Source organism: Perna viridis, chromosome 1 (genome assembly GCF_037379345.1).
Source record: "Perna viridis isolate PV_CMFRI_1.1 ecotype Kerala chromosome 1, ASM3737934v1, whole genome shotgun sequence".
NCBI lineage: Eukaryota > Metazoa > Mollusca > Bivalvia > Mytilida > Mytilidae > Perna > Perna viridis.
Window position 1 is genome coordinate 4,321,587 of NC_142445.1, and position 21,924 is coordinate 4,343,510.

Here is a 21,924-nt window from a genome sequence, read left to right on the forward strand (position 1 = left end):
ACAGTGTGCACATAATGCATTGTATCCTATTAGCTGCAAAATACAAAAATGGAAGATCTATACACATCAAAAGTGCCACATATGTAACCCCTATGTTGCTCATACATGTATGTGACCCCTTTGTTGCTCATATGAGAATGATATGATAATTAATACTGGCTGCCTGATGTATGATTTTCATATATATTGGGGAAAAACATGACAACCATGTGATTCTCATATGTAGTCTGAAACCCACATTAATTTCATATATTTATCATAGGTATATTACACTTCATATGATTCTCATTGGTGGGACTTTTGGCTGTGTATACATAATAAAAAGTTATCATATCCAAGGTATTCATTTGATATTGGCAAAAGAGAGTCAAGAGAAAAGGTGTAGTTCATATTTTTTATTTGTTAAATGCCCCTTAAAAAAAGGATCAGCTGATAGAGACAAACCAAACACTAAAACTAACCGATCTACACTTAATCTGCAACTTCTCTATGTAGCTAATATACAAAGGGAAGTACTTTTCATTAAAAGATGAGGATGTGATGTAGTGATGGATAAATTTCTATTGTAGAGGAACCATACATAAACTTGATCTGTAATCCATTAACCAAAGAATTAATCTAATGGTTCACAGGCTTGACAGGTCAACAGCAGTCAAACCCTCAACAATCGGGGCAAGGTCGATGGGGCTCTGGACTTTGACGTGATTAACTATTTGAGACAAGATATGAATTTGACCAGGTTCCAAGTAGCTTTATCAGGCCTTTTATTAAATGGTTTCCAGCCCCAAAAATCAACTCCAGCCATCCTTTAGAGGTATGGTACTGTGGTATAATCTCAAGGAGACTCATTCACTGACGGTCATTATAATCCAGAATACAAGTAAAATGCTTGTTTCTGGCCTCTCATTCCTAAACAGTTGAAAAAAGTCACAGCCCCCCCCCCAAAATCAACCCAAGCCCTCTTTTTGTGGTAAAATTTCATGAAGATCTAGTCACTTATTCTCAAGTTAGTGTCCAGAATGAAATTTCTACAGACGATATTGTATGACCACAATTTTGGTTGCATTAAAAATGTTCTCAATATTCGCTAGTATATTAAGAAAAGTAAAAAAAAATGTGTGAGTGACAGAGTGGGAATGTTATGTTGCCATCAGCAATTCAAGTAAATGGAGGACTAATTTTAAGTGTAAAGTATGTCCTAAACACGTGGTCAATTTTATATCTGTTTGTTTTACAATAATGTTTACCTTAGGACTGTAATAAGAATACTGACAGGCATGTCTGTTCTAATTTTTTATCCCTGATAATATTTTCTCATGTGATATATTAAAGTAAAGGGTTTATATTCTGACACAACAAGGTACAGCTGAATATTGGCCACTCAATGCTTGCTATTCATATCTGATATGCTGTGCAATTTTTCCTCATAACAAATGTGATAATGTACTCCCTGTAAACTCTTCACTCTAAATTTGGCTCATTGGGGTTGAGTTTTTCTAATAGGGTTTTATATCCGGTTAATGATACAATAAAGCAAGTTATTTGCAATGAAGTTTTTCCTGAAATTTGTTGAAAAATTACACAGCTAACTAGCCAAATGCATGACCTACAGACTATATTATAAAAACTTCAGTTATATCAGACAAATAAGACAAATAAAAACTTGTATTCATACACTTTAATAATTTTCATGTACTAAAATAATGTAGCGGGAAGAATTGAAGCATGAATTACCTCCCCTTTTTTCAAAGAAATTTACAACACCTTAGCATGTCTAAGTATGCAGCTGTTTGTTTGGCCTTAAAAGAAGTGTTATTAACAATCTGGTGTCTAAAGAACCAGGAGCATGACAGCTACACACCAAGTTATAACAGACAATTACTGACGACATTAAATCATTTGATCAAATTTACCCAAATATGGAGAAGTTCAAAATGTGTATTCATTCTGACAACTACACAGTAACTCACACATACACACCACTTCTTTCTAACTGAGTATTAACAAAAAGCGTGAAATCATAGTACAATATATGTATCCCTTCATCACAAATATTATGGTCAATAATACATTTAGCATGATATATAAGTACATGTATTTGTAATGCTTAAATTATATATATAAAAAGAAAACTCTTAAAATTTAGTTGGACATAAATATTAATTAATTTTTTTTTAAATATCATGAAATGCAACAAGTTCACCAGAGTTGAACTTATATCCAAAGTAACTTACTAAGGATTCAATCTTTGTTTTAACCAATTTAGATTATCTCCAAAAGTAAATTATTTAATATTAAATAAACTCTTCCTCACACTAAGTACTATATAACTAAATGAATTAATCATTGTATTTTTGTCTTATTATGCTAAGTTAATAAAAATAAAACTTAATGTACATGTGTTCATGGTACAACTGATGGTACAAGTGATTTTATAGTACCTGTACATGTAGTACACGTATAATAATGAAAGTATGTAAGAATCCATGAACATCCTCGACAAGGAGGTGCACGACTTTCATTCTTCTCAATAGAAAAGAAATAAAAAGTTTCTTTGGTAGCACAGTAGTGTGTGTTTCATTCTTCTTATAATTTAAACAGGAGTTTACAAACTGACTTAAGAAAACAACCAGATTTAATATAAAGTTGAATATACTTTTCATAATGGCACAACTGCAATGATCTCTTGTGTACATTTATCAACATTAACTAATTTGTTTATTAATAAAGACACATGCCAATCAGGGATTAAAAAAATCTGAAAGCATTATTCAGGCTCCATTACAAACTGGCATATATAAAACAGTTAATGTGAGAACCAGTACCATACATTTAATATATAAAAACCTACATTCCCCCTAACTGTGAGTGTGGAGGTATAATGAATTAAGCTTTTTATAATTTAATCAACAGAATTTTAGTCATAAGATCAAATAAGAAAACAAATTGAGCCCGTTAATTATCATTACTGAAAGTGTAGTTATAGTAACAATTAAGCATATACCTGTACACATATAAAACCAAGGAAACACAGTTAAGCTTTTCAAAAATCTGCATAAAAATGCTCTTAATCAAAAACAAGATTTAAGCAACTAGGATTAAAGTATTGAGAATCAGCCATTTTAATGATCCATAGATTTTCAATGGGCCATTCTTTAACATTCTTGGTAAAAATTTCATATTTCAATGGGACATTTACAACTGGAATGTGATAAATGACACATAGCCCCTCTAATCCAAATCACTGTAAATAACATTGTGTTTATTAACAACAAACAGAGAATGTGAAAAACAGTGAAGGGATATACTGTGTAATACAGTATAAAATAACTTTAATAATAAAGCATATCACCATGTGTACTAACTACAATACCTGGCACCAATTACTGTTCAATGTTCATAACAACAGAATAACCTCCTAGAATGTTAAAACATAATGAACTGCTAATATGTTGCCAAATTCATTCTTCACTAACATGCTGATACCACATTTTCAGTTTACAGAGATAGTACATATTTGTGTAGAAAAATAAGTAAAAAATGTGAATAATAAGTAAAAGAAAGAGGTGAAAAATAATTTCAGTTCTCCACAAAAATCTTAAATTTCATCACTTTATTACCACAATCATGCATTCATATACTTATCTTAGTACCAGAACATCTTAACTAAAAATTAAAAAAAATTAAATACATAGTTACACTGAAATATGACAACATTGAAATTGCATTGTCATTTCAATAAATATACAATGTGTTTCTTAATTAGACATTGTTTCCATAGCAACCTCCATTTGATCTGACTCTAGTGAATATCACATAAGTACCTCTCAATAAAACATCCATTCATAATTCTACTGATCACTATCGTCCAGATTTAGAATGCTGTATTAACCACTGCAATGTTATGTCTGAAAAATACACCAAATCAAAATCAATAGCACACTGATTGTCAGCTATAAATCTATAGAATAATTAATTGGAAAGAGTGAGTAAAAAGATTATCACAAGTACTTAATATCAATATTCAATTATTGTACAATGGGCATGAGTGATCAGTTTCTTTTTAAGTTTCTTCATAAATACCAATTGATTCTTTATAAATTATAGATTTTATTGACCTTTAGGTATTATTTCAAATTAATATCAGAGGTTTGTATGAGGCATATTAACATCCTTTAACCCACCACTGAAGACTGAGAACATATTGGCCACACTAACACAAAGTGTTGTGAATTGTCTGTATTTATCACACTTAGAAACTTTGATCAACCACTACTATCTTTACAATGTAAAAAATATCTAATTTGAATTTACTATCAATCCTATCATATGGAAGCAAAATTTGTATATAAATTAAACAGTGCAGTATACGCATGTCACTGTTAGGCTGAAAATTCACATAATGTTTACAAGTTTTTTTTTCTCATGTATCTGATTTGAAGATAGTCCATTATAATATCAAAACATTCAGTAATACAAGTATCGCTTAACACATTGATGTAGCATCCCAAATTTCCACTTTTGGAATCAACCAGAGCTTAGTTCATGGTGAACTTGTAGCTGTTTCCATTGATCTGGTTGGTAACCATTATTCAACTTAATGTTTTTTGTAACTTCATGATCTTGTTTAATTTTTTTTAATGTCACAAAGTAAAATGTAGGATTTGTAAAGTTTCTGGTGAAGATACAGGAAACCATCATGTTTTATACATTGAAATCTTACCAATATTTTCCTTTTCTTTACATGATATAGAATAACAACATATTTCTCTGTCTTGAATGGCTGAGAGGTTTCTGAAAAACACCAGATATAGTTTATATAATAGCTGAGAGGTTTCTGAAAAACACCAAAAAACACCAGATACAATCTATACAATGGCTGAGAGGTTTCTGAAAAACACCAGATATAGTTTATATAATAGCTGAGAGGTTTCTGAAAAACACCGAAAAACACCAGATACAATCTATACAATGGCTGAGAGGTTTCTGAAAAACACCAGATATAGTTTATATAATAGCTGAGAGGTTTCTGAAAAACACCGAAAAACACCAGATACAATCTATACAATGGCTGAGAGGTTTCTGAAAAACACCAGATATAGTTTATATAATAGCTGAGAGGTTTCTGAAAAACACCGAAAAACACCAGATACAATCTATACAATGGCTGAGAGGTTTCTGAAAAACACCAGATATAATTTATATAATAGCTGAGAGGTTTCTGAAAAACACCGAAAAACACCAGATACAATCTATACAATGGCTGAGAGGTTTCTGAAAAACACCAGATATAGTTTATACAATAGCTGAGAGGTTTCTGAAAAACACCGAAAAACACCAGATACAATCTATACAATGGCTGAGAGGTTCCTGAAAAACACCGAAAAACACCAGATACAATCTATACAATGGCTGAGAGGTTCCTGAAAAACACCAGATATAATCTATACAATGGCTGAGAGGTTCCTGAAAAACACCAAATATAATCTATACAATGGCTGAGAGGTTCCTGAAAAACACCAAATACAATCTATATAGGTAGGTAATCAGCATATTTTTAACAAAACACATTGGCCAAGACCTTATATCAATATATTCATCTTTTGAAAACTGCAGTTTCATTGTAAACAATGACACATCCTATTTTTACCACTACAGAAAGTTCATGACTTATTTCCTGTCACACTGTAATGACTATTTCCTTCAACATATCTTTTCTAAACAATAGATATAATGCACTTACACCTCCTTAAAACGCCTTGTCATACGAAATAAGGTCTGTTTAAGAATTCCATTTGTCGTTAAAAGAAGCGGCTGTAGTTAAAAAGTTTCAAGTTTTTATGTTCCATGCCCCCTACCCAGATTGTCTAAGAGATTCATTTTTGTAAATTTAATAAAAAATTTGCTTCCAAATCTGTTTACAAAATTAGGTGTGAGAGTGGGCCTAAAGGAAATTCCAAAGACTTTTAAATTTCAAAGAAAGATAACTTGCACAATATTTAATGGCCGTGATTTTTGAAATGTCTGAGAGTTTCATGGCTGCAGTAACCTTTCACTTGGGTAAAATTTTTTATTCAAATCAGTCAGGAAATGTATGTATGAGAGGGGTTACAAGGTGTGATGAACAGACGCCAAGCATTTCTAAGTCCCAGCATCATTCAGTGAAATTTAAATACATTTCCTTATCAGGTACAATTAATTCATTGGAAGCTAAATCTAGAGAACTAAAGTAGTAATAAAAAATCAAAGGAACAAGTACCCACCAAATAACCATGAATTCTTACTGTATTTTGAAGATTTAAATGTTTTTGTTAATTTGACAAAGATAAATCTATCCAACTAACCACTGAAAAAAAAAAAAAAATTTGTATAGTTACTTACAATTTTTCAATGAGCTGCCTTTCATCCAATGCCCCTTGTAAATCTCTCTTATTGCCTAAGACAAGAACAGGGATACCTTGTAACTGTGGTTTATCTAACAAATGGTGCAATTCATTTCTTGATGGCTCTATTTTATCTGGGTCAGCAGCGTCTACCATGTATCTGTCAATAAACCACATGTACATTTAACAAATAAATGGACTTCCCTTAAGCGCTTTCAGTACATTCTTTAAGATTTCTGACAAACAGCATAACAATTGAAAACATGAAAGTTTGAAGGACTGTAAGTCCTAGCCATAACTTTTAGTTGTTTTTTTTATATATCTACATGTACTACTTGTAATACATTTTTGTATATCAACAACTAATATACTTTAAGCACTATTTTAGATATTTTGTTTTGTTCTGACATATGATATAATATCAACTCATCTATATGTACTACAATTATGCTTAGTTCGGTACACTGAACAAGTACATGTACCTGAAAGTACATTCTGTACCTGTACATTGTTTGTCAAGTATAAATGTAATGTATGTATCATACATGTACTCACATTATAAAATATCAATTGAGACAAACATATGTATAAACTGACAAAAATATTCAAACCTCAACTAGCCCTGAAAGCCAAATGACCCTAATTAATCTACATTGCAACTATACTTACACAACACAATTGGTCAAATCCATTAAATTTACATTATACAATTGAACAAATCCATTATACTTACACTATACAATTGGCCAAATCCACTATACTTACACAACACAATTGGTCAAATCCATTAAATTTACATTATACAATTGAACAAATCCATTATACTTACACTATACAATTGGCCAAATCCACTATACTTACACAACACAATTGGTCAAATCCATTAAATTTACATTATACAATTGAACAAATCCATTATACTTACACTATACAATTGGCCAAATCCACTATACTTACACAATATAATTGGCCAAATCCACTATACTTACACAATATAATTAGCCAAATCCATTATACTTCCACAATACAATTGGCCCAATACATTATACTTATACAATTGACCAAATCCATTATACTTACACTCTATAATTGGCGAAATCCACTATACTTACACAATATAATGGGCCAAATCCATTATACTTACACAATATAATTGACCAAATCCATTATACTATACAATTTGCAAAGTACATCTAATTAAACTTACACTATACAATTGGCCAATTCCATCTAATTATACTTACACAATAGCATTAACCCCTCTACAGTATCTTTCCCACATTGTTCTGAATCTTGGCTGACCACCAATATCCCATAACTAGAAAAGATCAATAAGAGACCCACACATACATTCAAATACATGATGCATAATTATTTACATTGTCACTTGTACTGCATTTTTTTAAAAATGCAGAATCACTGTTATCTATAGTGATTAAACAAAATATTTTGTCATTTATGAAAGACATTTTAAAATCACAAAAGTTTACACCTCTTCATACATATGTTCATGTATACATGTACTTACACCACATAAAATGTACAATGTATGTATATGACCATGTCCTCTGAACAAAGTCAGGAAAACTACATGTACATATACATGTAGAGTAGAATGTGTCCAAACCAAACTCTAAATCAACCAAACACTTGTTTGATCAAGACACGTTTTAAAATTATAATTCCTCTGTGACCTTGTTAAACAGAAACCTACCTAAATTAATTCTTTAGCTAAAATATTGGCAAAAAATACTGAAGCGTAAAATAGAATGACAATTCAGAGAAATCAAAATCAAAGTATACTGTAGGTGATTCCAAACGAGCAGGTTAAACTGTGTTTGCCCATGCTGGAACAAGTACAAAGTGGATTTTATTTTGTATTAGGTACAAAGTACAGTACACCCAGAGAGTACAGATTCTCAAACTTCCATTTCAAAGTCACTTTTCAGAGTGACTCAAAGAAATTCCCAAAAATGTTATAAAAATCCTGCAGTGATCTTGGCATACTTCCTCCAAAATGCAATAAAATACTCTTAGCTGCAAGTTTTTTAATGCCCTGATTATCCTTTGAAAGAGTAATCAAGGGAACCAAGGCTATAGCGGTAATCAGAAGAATGCAATCAAGGGACAAAGACCAGACATGGAAAACAGACAAATACAACAAAGAACATAAAGTAACTAAAATCATACATACAAAGTAACAAAAGCAAATGTGCAACTCGGACTCCACTAAAAACTGGGAGCATGGACCAGGTGCACTGGTAGGGTAAGCGTCCTCTGCTTTTCTAGAAACACCAACCGAGTTGCTCATAAAAAGTCAAGTCCAGGGTAGACAAACGAGGAAAGGAAAACCATGACCTGTTGAATAAATCAGTTTTCATGGTGCTGATGGATACACCATAACGATCCACTAGTTCATGATGACGACCATAAAACTTCTGTAGTGACGACTTCAATCTTGTAGCAATATAACCCTGTTCCAGAAGCCTATTTGTTAGAATTCTAGCACAATACAAAAAGTCTGCATAGTTTCGGCAAGCTCTGGCATAACGTATGAGTTGTGATATGAACACTCCATATGCAAGTGCCGAAGGGATGTTGCCATAGATGAAAGGAAAGTTGACAATTTTGAATGAAAAGTCATCACATTTGTTGTAAAGTTTGGTCAATAGTTTTCCATTACCATCGATTTCTCAGTGTAGGTCAAGATATGAGGCTGACTTCACAGTGTCTGTAGTATCCTTTATCTCAATTTCTTTGGGGTAGATGCAATGTATCAAATCCCCGAAATTAGGATTGTTTAAAGATAATATGTCATCTATATAGCGGAAATTGAGATTAAAGGATCTAGCCAAACGATATTCTTTCTTTCGGATCAGATCAGCTATAAAGTCAGGCTCATAAGAGAGAAGGAATAGGTCAGCAAGTAAAGGAGCATAATTTGTTCCCATTTGCATGCCGACCGTTTGAAAGTACCACCAACATCCTGTCTTACTTGTCAGGTGAACATGATAACAATACATAAGGTAATAAAATGCTTGAAGTGACTCCCAAAAAGGCAATAAAATACTCCCAGATGGGAGAAATCACTAGGAAGATTTTAGGAGTGGATTCTGTAAAACCCTGTGATCCACTGGACACCAAAATAAAAGTAAGAGAACACCCCCACCCCCCGTCTCTGGGTGTACTGTATGTATACACGAATTTCCTTCTTATCTCAACTTTAATATTCAAAGAATACATGTATATGGCAGACTAAAAAATATCCTTTTATGCCCAAGTACATGTAAATGCAATAATTTAACTGTTTAAGCAATGTTGAATGAAATGGTTAGAATATGCATATACATTGTGGGTACTTACCTTTATTGTGACGTTTCCTTTTGTAATTTTTCTCATGTTGAAGCCTACTGTTGGAATCATGTCTTCACTAAACTGGCCAGACTGAAACATTTAAATACATCATCATCTACATGCACATGTACAGTATATACACAGTAAAATTATAATTTAAATAAACAATCTTATTACCTACCATCTATCAAGGCATAAAGAATTTGTTTCATGTACTTTGATAAATATGAAACAACTGTCACATACAAATTTACATTTTTTTTATATTAACAGAGAGAGATGTCCTCTTCAAAATCAGCCATTTATTCCAATTAAGAGAACAGACATAGAACATAACGAACTTTAAATTCACTTCATGTTAAGTTACATATTTCTTGGATTTTCATTTCATTGCCAACCTGAAGTTGCACATCATGACATGATACCCTCACTTGTACAGGAAGTTGATATCAGACAGTAATCAAAATTGTTTACAATGTATATACATGCACTGTACATTGTAAAGCCATATACCAAATGTGAAATCAATCCATTCGTTGGGAGCCAGGATAATCATAAAAAAATTGGGACAGACAGACAAATAGAAAAGGTGATTCGAATATACCATCCATTTGTTGAGTGGGCATATAATATGATTTGACTATGATGGACAGTGTCATTTGTATTGAACTTAATGCTTATACATATATAGTAGGCAGTGGCTGCTCATCCACAGATTCGTGGATGGGGAGACTCTACAGACTAATCGTCCACACATCTGGTTCGAGTCAATAACACAGGGAATCATGATGGAACGGTTTATTTATGTTAGTATTGTGGAAATCGTGAGAAATTCTTTTTAAACAAATACAAACAAAATGATACAATTTAAATTGTACCTGAAGTAATACATAATGATTAAAATTTATTCTGAATTAATACAAAATACACATTAAACGAAATTGAAAGACTATTTTAAACAGTTTGCACATCGAGAAAAATTGTTTTGGCACATGATTAAGCCTGGCACATTTTAAATCATAATGCTGCCATTCCAGACGGCTGATGTGAAACATATCCATTCACTCAGTTTTCTTGTAGAAACTAAAATTTTCAGAACATTCCAAGCGTTTTTTAACATGTGGGATATTTATATTTCAGCAATGTAATTTTTTTTTAAACATCTGGTAAAGACGATGCCTCGACTTCGGCACCAGTCCTCATATCTTCTGTGACTTGTTCTGTGTCTGACAAACATAAAACCCTTCCATTTTCAAGCACAGGGGCTTGCTCCCACTATCAAATATGCAGTCAAACTATATTGTAGAATAATACACGAACAGAAAACTCTTCACTTTATTAAATGTGAAAAAAGTTCGTGATGACAGTAATAGTTGTACATTTGGGGATAACTTTGACAACATTTCTATAAAGAATCGGGCATTTCTGTCATGATTCTGTATGTTTTTAGTGCAAACTCGATGTGTGGACGATTAGCCTGAAGAGGCTTCCCGTCCAGGAATGTTGTAATTGTATAGTATATTTGCAAAACTGAATATCATCAGTTAAAATACCTGAAGTTATATTTTCAAATATTTTACTTGGAAGGGCTTTAGCACTCATGAACAATTAAAGCAATGTATGGCATTGACAAAATGTTCTTTTTTTTCAAGACCACTGAATATTATTGACACTCCTTCATACAACTTACAAGGTTTCAATCTGTGAAAAGGTTTTATTTGTGCTAAATTTTCGAATAAACTGGCATTGTTCATGAGAAAGAAAATCATAAAGCTTAACGAATCAATTGTAAGATATTCTAAAAGTAAAGCGATATTGTAGAATGATTAATCATCATCTGGTCTTTTGTGGTGAACTGTCAACCGTCACTCACCGCTATTACATTTACGAACGTTGTTTTGCCTGAATACTGCAGACCAACCAGCGTCAATTCCATTTCCTCCTTCCAGAAAAGACTTTTGAACCAGTCTAAAATTCTCTGAAAGAACGCTAGCATTGTGTCTGAGAGAAATTACTCCAAAATTAGAATCTTCCTGGACATACAAAGATCACATGACATTATACATTTAATTCTTTCGGATTACTTTCCACTTGTCGTGCTATTTAACGATAAACCCAGAGAATTGAGTTTATTAAAATTACAAAATCATACAAGGAACGAATTTTAACTTGAGTCCATGGCGTCAACAAAAATACAAATATTTAAGTAAGAAGCGTAAGTTTTTTGTAAGAATCAGGCAAAATGGGAAAAAATCGGAGACATGCACGTTAAATACCACACCGATCTGACAATAAAATAAGAGATTTTACTGTATAAATGTACAAATGTGCACAGTCAAATTAATGGTGATAGATGTTAAATAATGAAGAGTACCAACATAATGTATAGAACACTAGCACCTGTTGAACGCAGTCAAGTAACTGCGGTTCCTTTTCGAAGGGGGTTTTGATCCTGAGGTAAGATAAAGATAAGATAAGATAGTTTCGGTGGTGGTCAAAACAAAGAAAAATAAATACCTCAGCACCGAATCTCAAAAAGGATTACCTCACGGGTAGAAAAAAATAATGTGTGATGATTACAGTAATTTCACAAAAAATTGCAAGCATACAATATAATCCTGAATAATTCTCAAAGCAGGTGGGAATGCAGTCTAAAAAAAAGTAGTTGTTCTCCTTTGTATATTCCGAGTGATCGTCGCTGTTTAATAAAAATTTAGTAAATAAGTATGTATATAATTTGTCAATTAGTTTTTGTTTTATCTATATATACATTTGTTAGACTCTTTCCCAAAAAGCCTTGGAGTGATCAAACAATTCTGGCAAGTTATTAGAACATGCGTTTTATATATACATGTACACTTAACAACATGTACTCCCCTGCTATAAATGTTATTATTTTTTTGTTTTTCAAACAAGCATATGAGTCTGTCAATTCAAGACTTTATCTCTCCCAATATAATTTCACTCAAGGAAGCTTTCTCTATTTGAAAAGACCATACTTTATCTCTGCATCACAGTGATTGCTCAGAAATGTTTCAATAGAATGTTAGAAAAATGAGGCTTTTGATAGAGTTGTCTGCCCTCAATTCAAATTTAAATTAGTTTATTGGATACAGCATAGTCAAGTACAATTTACAGAGAATACCATATTTGCGTAATCAAATACTTACAAACAGAAATTTACATATAAATGTTCATTTTCAGTTTACCAAAATGATATGGAACATCTTGTCTTTTTTTCCTTGATTCTGATGGTGCAAATAATCAAATTAAATTTCAAAATAAAGTGTTTTTATACCGTGCTTCCACTTTTTACATGTTTCATCCACTGGTCTATTTTAAAATTTAGTGCTGTTATGAATCAAAAACAGCAATCCAAACTAAGAAAATTGTGCAAATTCATTAGAATTATAAATGACACTCTGGATTCTCTCTGACCTCTAAAAAACTATGATTGTATTTCCCTCCGCAACTGTACAACTCAATGCAATTTGTAATAATATGTTTTTCTGCATACCTTTGTACTACATCGGTTTTATCAGAATAAATTATATATATCTGATTTTTAGAGGCACTGACATTTAAACATCGATAATTTCAGGTGACATTGGTAATTGTCCAAACCGACGACCCAAAAGAACTGACGACATCTATGCAGACAACGTAATTCATTGATGGTTGAGAATGTTCCAAATATAACTTTTACTGTGAGACCTTCTTCGGGAAAATAGAAAATTATTTTTTTTAAACTAACAAATGAAAACAAATTCTGATATAGATATTAAACAACGATAGTTTATCCAATAATTCTGAATTATCTGAATACTTAAAACAATTTGCTTTTTGATGAGAAAATGAAATTGTTATAAAAATGATAACAACAACACAAAGATGTTACTTTGTTTATTACATTATAACCATTGTTTGCGTTTTTCACTAGAAATTGTGCTTCTCTTCTTGCCAATTTATTGTCTGTTTTCTTTGATGATTTTCATTCATATTTATAATACATGTGGGACTTTCCTAGTAATAAATTACTACGTATTTCATCGTTTTCCGTCATTTAGTTTTTTTTTCAACTTTGCACATTAAAATATTGTATTGTATTTATTCCGTGTGAACTAGTAATTTTGTGTTGTATGAATTTGTTCTTCGTCACAAAATTGTCCATTTGGGGTCTGCTATAAATTGTTTTTGTTCACGGATTTCTCCTCACTTACAACCTTTTAAAAAAGTGAATAATGTATAGTTTGATATAAGAATAATGTGTATAGAAATCACCCTGTCTGTCTAATATAAGAGTGCGTATAGTCTGCTTGTGCACATGATACGATCTTAACGCCCCTAGTGTCAATCTAAATATATGCACGTCCCTGTGATTATGCATTTAAAGTGAATAAAATTATACACTAAACCAGTAGTTATCTCCCCTTGTTAATGGCAGGATGTTTACATCGGCTCCACAAAAAATGTGATTTACAAATATTAATGAACTTTATTCATTGGGAAAGTGATGATTTTCAGTTATATGAAGGTAGATGGCGTCACTAGACGGGTCGCTACAACCGAAGAAGAAGAAAAAGCGGATAAAAAGTAAAAAGGAAGAGCAAGGTCAGGCAGGTGTGTTCGATTGGTCCGCCATTACTGTACCGGCTATGAATTTAAATATGAACGGTCAACCTTACATGAACAATATGTCGATGCCAATGGCAGTTACCTCACCAACCCAGCAAATGTAATTTGGGGGTTCTTTTATGCCCTACCCTTCAGCCACGGAGCCAACCCCCACGGCCACACCCATGTGGGTTAATGAACTTATGTCAAAATTTGAGGCTATATCTGTAAAAATTAACACTATTGATGAAATTAAATCATCTGTAAACAGTATTGACACAAAAATGACTGCGATGAGACGTGATTTAAACACGCTAACAAGTAGTTTCAAATGGCCGATTCTGCCGCACTTACCATTTTCAAGGGGAAATCCTGCATAGGACCCCCGACCCGGACGGCCAAATGCAAACGGACGGCATTCCTATTGAGCATAGGGTAAATACAAGAATTATGTCTTTCGTACACAATGGATTCGTTGACATTCCCACAGATGGGGATGACTTCATCAGCGAAGACGCCTTCCAGGAGAAGCTGCAGGATCAGAATCAGGAAGCACTCAAATGGAAGGACTTACCCACCGGTGTGATCTATAAGATCTTGGAGGTGGTAGAAGTGGATGGAAAATTCGGCAAAAGTAGAATCCTCATCCTGAAGGATCGAGACGGAGAGATCATCAGGATATGGGCCTGCCCCACGCTCAACAAAGAGAAGGGTCCTTTGCAAGGAGCTTTCGTTCGGAGCACTGGATTCAAGGTGAGCAAGAAATCTCAGCAGCAGTACCTCTCCTATGATCTGGTGAGGAAGTAATAAAAAAATAATCGAGGGCTATGGGTAAAGGGTTCGAAATTTCCCAATCCAAATTACTGGATTGGGAAATTTTTTTTTTGGTCACTTGGAACTTTGATCTGGAGGATTCTGGAATAAGCGTGGGGAGCGTGGCGTAGCCGAGCGAGGCGCGCGTTGGAAGAATCCTCCCTATGGCGCATGCGCAGTAAGGTCTTCACTAAAAGTGGTGACCGTGGAAGGTTTTCGCAGCTGCTGCTTTTCGTCGTAGTAGAAGCTAAGACATTTCACAACCCCTGCAAATTCAGATTTATCGATATCATCATCCTCCAGGCCTTTGCTCACTGCATCTTCGACCTTGGATTGGTAGGATCTGACGATGCGCACGGTATCTTCATGCTTTTTACGCTTTTGGCGGATGCGTTTGGCTAGCACCGCCAACCCTGCCATCGTGATGGAATTCACGACGGCTAGTGAGCTCAACGGAATGCATGCCACGACGCCTATCCCCGTTGCGGCGGTGCTGAGTGTGCCAGTGGTGCAAACTACGTTGAGTACTGCACAGGTACCCAGAGCAAAAGACACCGCTTTTTCCACTCGTTTATAGTTCCTCGACAGTCGAGCATACTTATGCTTTTCGGATTCAAGCTCTTTCTCGATCGACTCGATTCTAGCTTCTCGGTAGGATTGCTTCCCCAAGTCTACGTCGTCCATTTATCTATATCTAGAGGAGCATGCCCAAGATGGTGATGCTTTTGAAGGGGCTATTGGGACCAAGGATCAGTCCACTTCCATCGTAGATCTGACGTCCGCTCTTCAAGTATAGCCCATCACCGTATGTATTGGGCAAAGTGCCTGGACTCAAATACAGACCACGACCACGAGGTTTCACGCAGCATACTTTCCCACCCTTCTTCTTGAGATATAATCCGGATCTCACAGCCTTCTGGATGGCTGCACTACCCAAACCGCTCAATGCACCCACGCCCAAAGCAGGTAGCACGGTTTTGGCCAGCATGGGTAGCGCAGCAGAGGCAAGTCCTGCTAGCATGGGGAGGAATCCACCTTCTTTCTGCATATTATGCCTCACCTGCTTCGGACTCATCTCCAAGACCATACCACCCTTCCCACTCTGCAAGAGCTTGGTGATGCGCTGGATCTGGCGGTGAGTGAGGAGCATCTTGTGCTCACCGATAGGTTTGCATGCAGCAATCGGACGCTCACGGGGCAACCCTTCTTTGCCACACGCTGGATCTTCTCCGCCTGACCTTTCGTCAAGTTGAGACCGTACTCTTGATAATCCATTTATTTATACCTCGCGCATATGGAAGCGGATGGTGAGATTCTCTCCTCGCAGATCGATGGGGCGGCCGTCTTGATCGGTCAGATACGTCTGCATGCGGTCGATGGTCCTCAGGGTCACGGGTAAGTAGACGAGATTCTTGGGGGTCTGGATGATCTTCATACCCGGATCGACAGCGGGAAAGAAGCTATATATGGTGGATTGCTGCGTGCCGTTGACGTAGCTTCCGTGGATGATATAACTATTCACCAGGATGCTATTGATGCTGATGATATTGACGATATTCTCACCCTCCGCGTAACCGTTGGTGCTTCGGTCGTAGGTATACGTCCGGCGCTCGAATCCAAGCACCGTACTGATGCTATTGGACACGTCGAAATCCACTCGATAATTTCTGGCGAGGGTGAGGGTTGCTGTCAGCGTCGCACGATTGGCATCGAGAAGGACCTTAGCCTTGTGCCTATGCAGCCGCAGTTGCCGCTGGATCTCATCGTTGATATCGTCAATGCCGTAAGAGCCGGTGCTCGGCTCGACGGAAAACCAGTTAGCCCCGTCATCGGAATTATTACCTGCATGAATATTGGGGATGGAGTAGTAGGTCTCCAGATTCACTAGGGCCATCTCGTAAGATTTCTCCTCGTGCAATTGGAGGGGTGGATTGAAGCGGGTCAAGATCTGGCTATCGTTCCCAGAGACGATGAAGGAGAACCCATGCTTGGGTTCGGTATTGGTGGCGATTTTCCGCAAAAGTGAAGCGTCCATTTATCTATCCCTCCTCAGAAGACGACGCACATCTTCTGACCGTCGGATTCGAATTGGAGGATTCGATCGGAGATGACCAGGAGATGACCAGGGCGAAGGCTTGGGTATTGGCAGGGACGTTGCGCTCGAAATCGGCTCGGATCTGGATATCCACCGTCGACTCTTTCAACCGCTCGGACTGATGGCTGACGTCGATGACGAATAGGGGATAGAGATCGATGAAGTCGGAGGGATTGATACCACCATTGCTCAGCAGACTTTCCATGCTGTAGAACTTCTTGCGGAATTCGGTGGTCTCCTTATAGACCCTGGCGACCTTGCACTGGATGAAGCCAGCATTGAAATCCACGGCGGGATATCGCTCCGCATTGAGGGTCGCGTGGATATTTCGCAATCGACAGTGGTCGAAGACGACGGCATTATTCAGCTGGTTATTACCCCTATCGGTCTGGAAGGTGACGATGATCCATCGCGGTTTCTCACGTCCGCTTTTAGCGGCCAGACGCCAGTGGAATTGCGAGGTTTGGGGCACGGCAATGGAGTCGCACTGCCTCGTGGGAAATCCGCAATCGATCTTGGTCTTGCTCTGGATGGTCTTATAGAGCCTTATATATTCTTTTAGTCGGAGGGGATGACCTTGGCCACGTCGTTGACGGCGGCAGCTCGGAGGATGGCATTTGCATCCGAATCGCGCACCAAGGAGAGTTCGTGCTTGAATCCATAGACGATCTTATCGTAGTCCTCGGCAAAGCCAAAGCGTGCTTGAGCGGGACGGAGAAGGAGAAGGATCCCTTATTGGCTGGCTTGGTGATGATATATCCGTGGCGTGCTGCGAATCCGACCTTTTCTGCCTCGGCATTGGTGGTGAAATCTTTGAACCATAGCTGGTTGAGGGCTTGGGATTTGGAGAAGTCGTCGGGGTACTTCAGCATACCCAGCATGGTGGTGGCAGCGCCGGGATCGTTGAGGTGCTCGATCTGCTGCCCGGAAAGTCGGTAGCTGATGCTACGAAATAGATACATGGCGCCGTTATGGACGAGCGATACCAGATCACCGTCGGCATACGCGGTACCATCGTTCTTCTGAAGTCGGCCTTCGATCAAGAGATAGCTTTCGGCGGGGTGGAGGAAGAGATCTTGAGTCTCGATATTGATGCGTATCTCTGCACCGGCATTATTCAGCTGCACCCCGGCTTGAGGTTCGTATTCGTGAACCTGATATTCCTGGAGACTTTCGTCGAAAGTCAGTCCTTCGGTGATAGTGAGCATATCGGCCATCATATATTTATCTATAGCGCTGGACGAAGTCATGGATGGTGGCGATGCCCCCACCCGAGATGAGATTATTGAGACGGACCTGCTGCTGTGAGGTCCTCTTGACCTTGGAGGATGGTGCTTGGAGTGCATTTTTCTTGCGAGTCACTCGATGGACGACGTGGTCATCGGCCTTGGTCGCACCTTTCTCCACGCCTTTCAGGGCTGCATTGGAAGCGGCGCTCACGGCCTTGCTACCCAGCGTCTTCGCGGCGGAAGAGGTAAGCACACGTCCGGCCAGACTGGTGATGGTATCGAATAGTCCTCGTCCGCCGACTGCATACTTCCGACGATAACCGTGATTCACTACTAAAGGCATCGTAAATTTATCTAGAGGAGCCCCCGATGCAGCTTCTCGTACTCATCCCTGCTGATATGACCGGACTTCCTCATGGCGTCGAGGATGGCCATGATTTCGTTGCGCACCCCGTCTTCCACGTCGAAATCTTTGGGGTGTTTCAGGACCATAAGCTCCCACAGGCCGGGGGTGCCCTTATAGCGCTCGCCATCGATGAAGATATCGTCTCCGTCGGAGGTGACGGGCAGACTTCCGATCATGATGTAGCCGTCATCCACTCGCAATCCAAAGGTATGGTCGGCCTTGGGAGTCATACTGACCTGGAGATAGTGCGTCGCTCGCGGACCGAGGCTGGTACTCAATGCTTGCTCGATGGGCAGTGGGTCGTCGTCGTCCCCGGCAGCAGGGAAAGGAGGGGTAAGGGCAGGCATCGGGGCAGGCAGAGCAAGTGGGATTTCTTCGATCTTTTTGGTGATCTGGGAGGCAGTCTCCTTTTGCGACTCGACCACGGGCTTGAATATCTTTGAGAGGTCGCGACTGAGTCCGATCTTATCTAGGCGACGCTGCATATCGCTAGCCTGGATGCTAAGCTTGGTCTCCTGCAAGTCCCTAGCAAGCGCCTCATGTTCAGCCCATCGCCCCTTAGCGTTCAGCCCATCGCCCCCCATCGCCCCATAGCGTTTGATCGAACGCCCCATAGCGTTGGATCAATCATTCTCCCATGCTTTTTGCCTCCTGCCTCAGCGGGATGCAAAAACCGTGGATTCCCGAAGTGATGGCGGATCCTACGCACTTTCCATGCATTTGGAGGAGCAGAAAGGCTCGTGGCCGATCCTCCTCTGGGCTTTGCGGAGATCGTACTCTCCCACAATCCTCACTTTTACGCCCGACCAGAGGGTGGCAAATTTGGGTACGTATATAATCTCGTGGATACGGTGCAAGACCTTACCGCGGGCAATCTTAGCACCACACCGATAGCATACCTCGGGGAAAAGCTTCAAATGTCTCTTGCACTTATCACTGCCCGATATGGAGGGATACGTGCACTGATGGCCGCGGACGGTCTTGATGCAGCATGGGAGTCCGGGCGGTTGCTTAGGTTTGCGGGAGGGCTGAAAATTATAGGCCCTTCCTTCGAAATCCTGATCATCGATGCGGTGAGCGTACCTTTCAGCTCCACATCTACTGCAGCAATACCCCGGGATATCGCCATTAATAAGCACGCGCTCCCACCGGTGCTTGCATTCAGGGGGTGGTCGTGGGGGCTTGGGGGCATTCTCCCGATCCAAGTCCAGTTGAAAAATTCCTGCAAGTGATCCATTCTTTATCTTAGACTCGATAGAAATCGTCTAGATTGCATCGATATTTCCCATCCGTCTTGGAGCTTGTGAGATCGATGGTCATAAATCCGTGAGACTTGGCCCAGCAGTGATTGCATAGGGCATCGAATTGAGCCGAGGTGAGATGGCCGCAATGGTCCCGGCGGATATGATCGCGATTTTTGGCATCCTGGTCAAAGAGGCAGACGAAGTTTGCATTCTCCCGGATCGATTGCCGCGGGAGCTTGAAGTAATTTTGGCAGCTTGTGAGATCGATGGTCATAAATCCGTGAGACTTGGCCCAGCAGTGATTGCATAGGGCATCGAATTGAGCCGAGGTGAGATGGCCGCAATGGTCCCGGCGGATATGATCGCGATTTTTGGCATCCTGGTCAAAGAGGCAGACGAAGTTTGCATTCTCCCGGATCGATTGCCGCGGGAGCTTGAAGTAATTTTGGCAGAGGTAGAAGCAGTCCACGTTATTATGGCGACCGCGCACGTAGTAGTCTTCGCACTTGCTCTGCTTGCTCAGCATCAAGTCGTCGAAGACCATGAGGTTCTTGCGGGTGGGATCGAGCTCTCGAGGATCCGGCACATCGCTCACCTGCTCAAAGAAGAAAGGTTCGATACCGCTAGGCTTGGTCGGCGGCTTCATCATCTGCACCACGTCGACCAAAGAGTGGGGGTAGCGATCCTTGATGGAGAGAAGGTTGCGGATATCGTCTTTCGAAAACCCCTTCCCAGCGTCTGCCACAGTAGCTGGTAGATGGGCTGGTGGAGCGATTTACCGAAGACGTAGAGGCGATCGTAGTCGAGCCATCCATCGCGCAGGAGGAGGTTATTCAGCAGCGTCGTCTTGCCGCAGTCCGACTTTCCGATGATCAGACCTCGGATGGATCGCTGCGGGAGGAGAAAGTGGTTATGCCGACGACTCGCGGTGGGCTCATCGTAGGTAAGGTCTTCAACGTCCATTTATCTATATAAAATGGGAGTGCAAGCGGCCGACCGAGACAGAAAGTCGCTATGAGACCACCACCAACAATGGGAGGCGGCGGAGGGGTGGGCTATGCGCCGTTTGCGGGGCTAGGAAGTCTCAGTTCCTCCGAGGGAGCGAGGGTGCGGGACTCGTAAATAAGATGATCAACCATCTGCCCGTGGAGATGCATCTGCCGGGACATAATTTTACCGGGCCGGGCACCCAGCTCCATAAGCGTCTAAATGCAGATGGCACCCCCAAGGTTTGGTCGAAGCCCATTAATCGGGTGGATCAGGCCGCCTATCGGCACGATCTCTGCTACGCCAAGCATAAGGATACTGCCGCTCGCAATTCCATCTGCGATAAGGCCATGCTAGCCTCACTGGACGCCATTCCCAATCCCACCGTCCGGGAGCGCATGGACCGCAGCATCGTGAAGCCCATCATCGGCACCAAAGCACGATTTGGGCTGGGAGTGCGGGAAAAAAAAGTACGATGGTCGGACGAACTAGCCGAAGAGCTGCATAAGCCAGTCCGACGCAAATTCCAGAAGCGTCGCGTGGTGGTAGGTGGGGTGGATGAGACCTGGGCTGCCGATCTCGTGGATATGAGCGCCTTCTCCCGCGATAACCGAGGCTTCAAGTATCTCCTGAGCATCATCGACGTCTTTTCAAAGTACGGCTGGTTGGTATCGCTCAAGGATAAGAAAGGCGCCACGATACGAGATGCCTTCCGGACCGTCTTCAAGGATCGCACGCCCGAGAAGCTATGGACCGATAAGGGCACGGAATTTTACAATCGTGAGGTGAAGGATCTGCT

The 21,924-nt window shown here is 39.2% G+C and overlaps 1 protein-coding gene across 2 annotated transcripts; it reads right to left on the reverse strand.

Moving 5' to 3' along the window:
• Positions 1 to 1,663: 1,663 nt before the first annotated feature.
• On the reverse strand, positions 1,664 to 11,819 carry LOC148626918 (ADP-ribosylation factor-like protein 8B). Of its 2 annotated transcripts, XM_088561636.1 has the most exons (6): positions 11,611 to 11,819; positions 9,747 to 9,827; positions 7,628 to 7,701; positions 6,382 to 6,543; positions 4,724 to 4,794; positions 1,664 to 3,908 (listed from the first exon to the last, which is right to left on the reverse strand). In XM_088561636.1, exons 1-6 carry the CDS (start codon positions 11,731 to 11,733, stop codon positions 3,862 to 3,864), a joined length of 558 nt encoding a protein of 185 aa, XP_088417762.1. In that variant the 5' UTR covers positions 11,734 to 11,819; the 3' UTR covers positions 1,664 to 3,861. The 2 variants fall into 2 exon arrangements, with proteins under 2 accessions (XP_088417762.1, XP_088417829.1); XM_088561703.1 differs by lacking the exon at positions 1,664 to 3,908 and having other exon boundaries at positions 4,724 to 5,274.
• Between the last annotated feature and the right edge of the window lie 10,105 nt (positions 11,820 to 21,924).

Excerpts from the sequence above, each read along its gene's own strand:
- LOC148626918 (XM_088561636.1), bottom strand. The coding sequence starts at position 11,733 with ATGCTAGCGTTCTTTCAGAGAATTTTAGACTGGTTCAAAAGTCTTTTC. Across the intron at positions 7,702-9,746 it reads AAGGAAACGTCACAATAAAG|TTATGGGATATTGGTGGTCA; the intron begins GTAAGTACCCAC and ends GATCTTTTCTAG. Across the intron at positions 3,909-4,723 it reads TAAAGAAAAGGAAAATATTG|ACATAACATTGCAGTGGTTA; the intron begins GTAAGATTTCAA and ends TGTATTTTTCAG.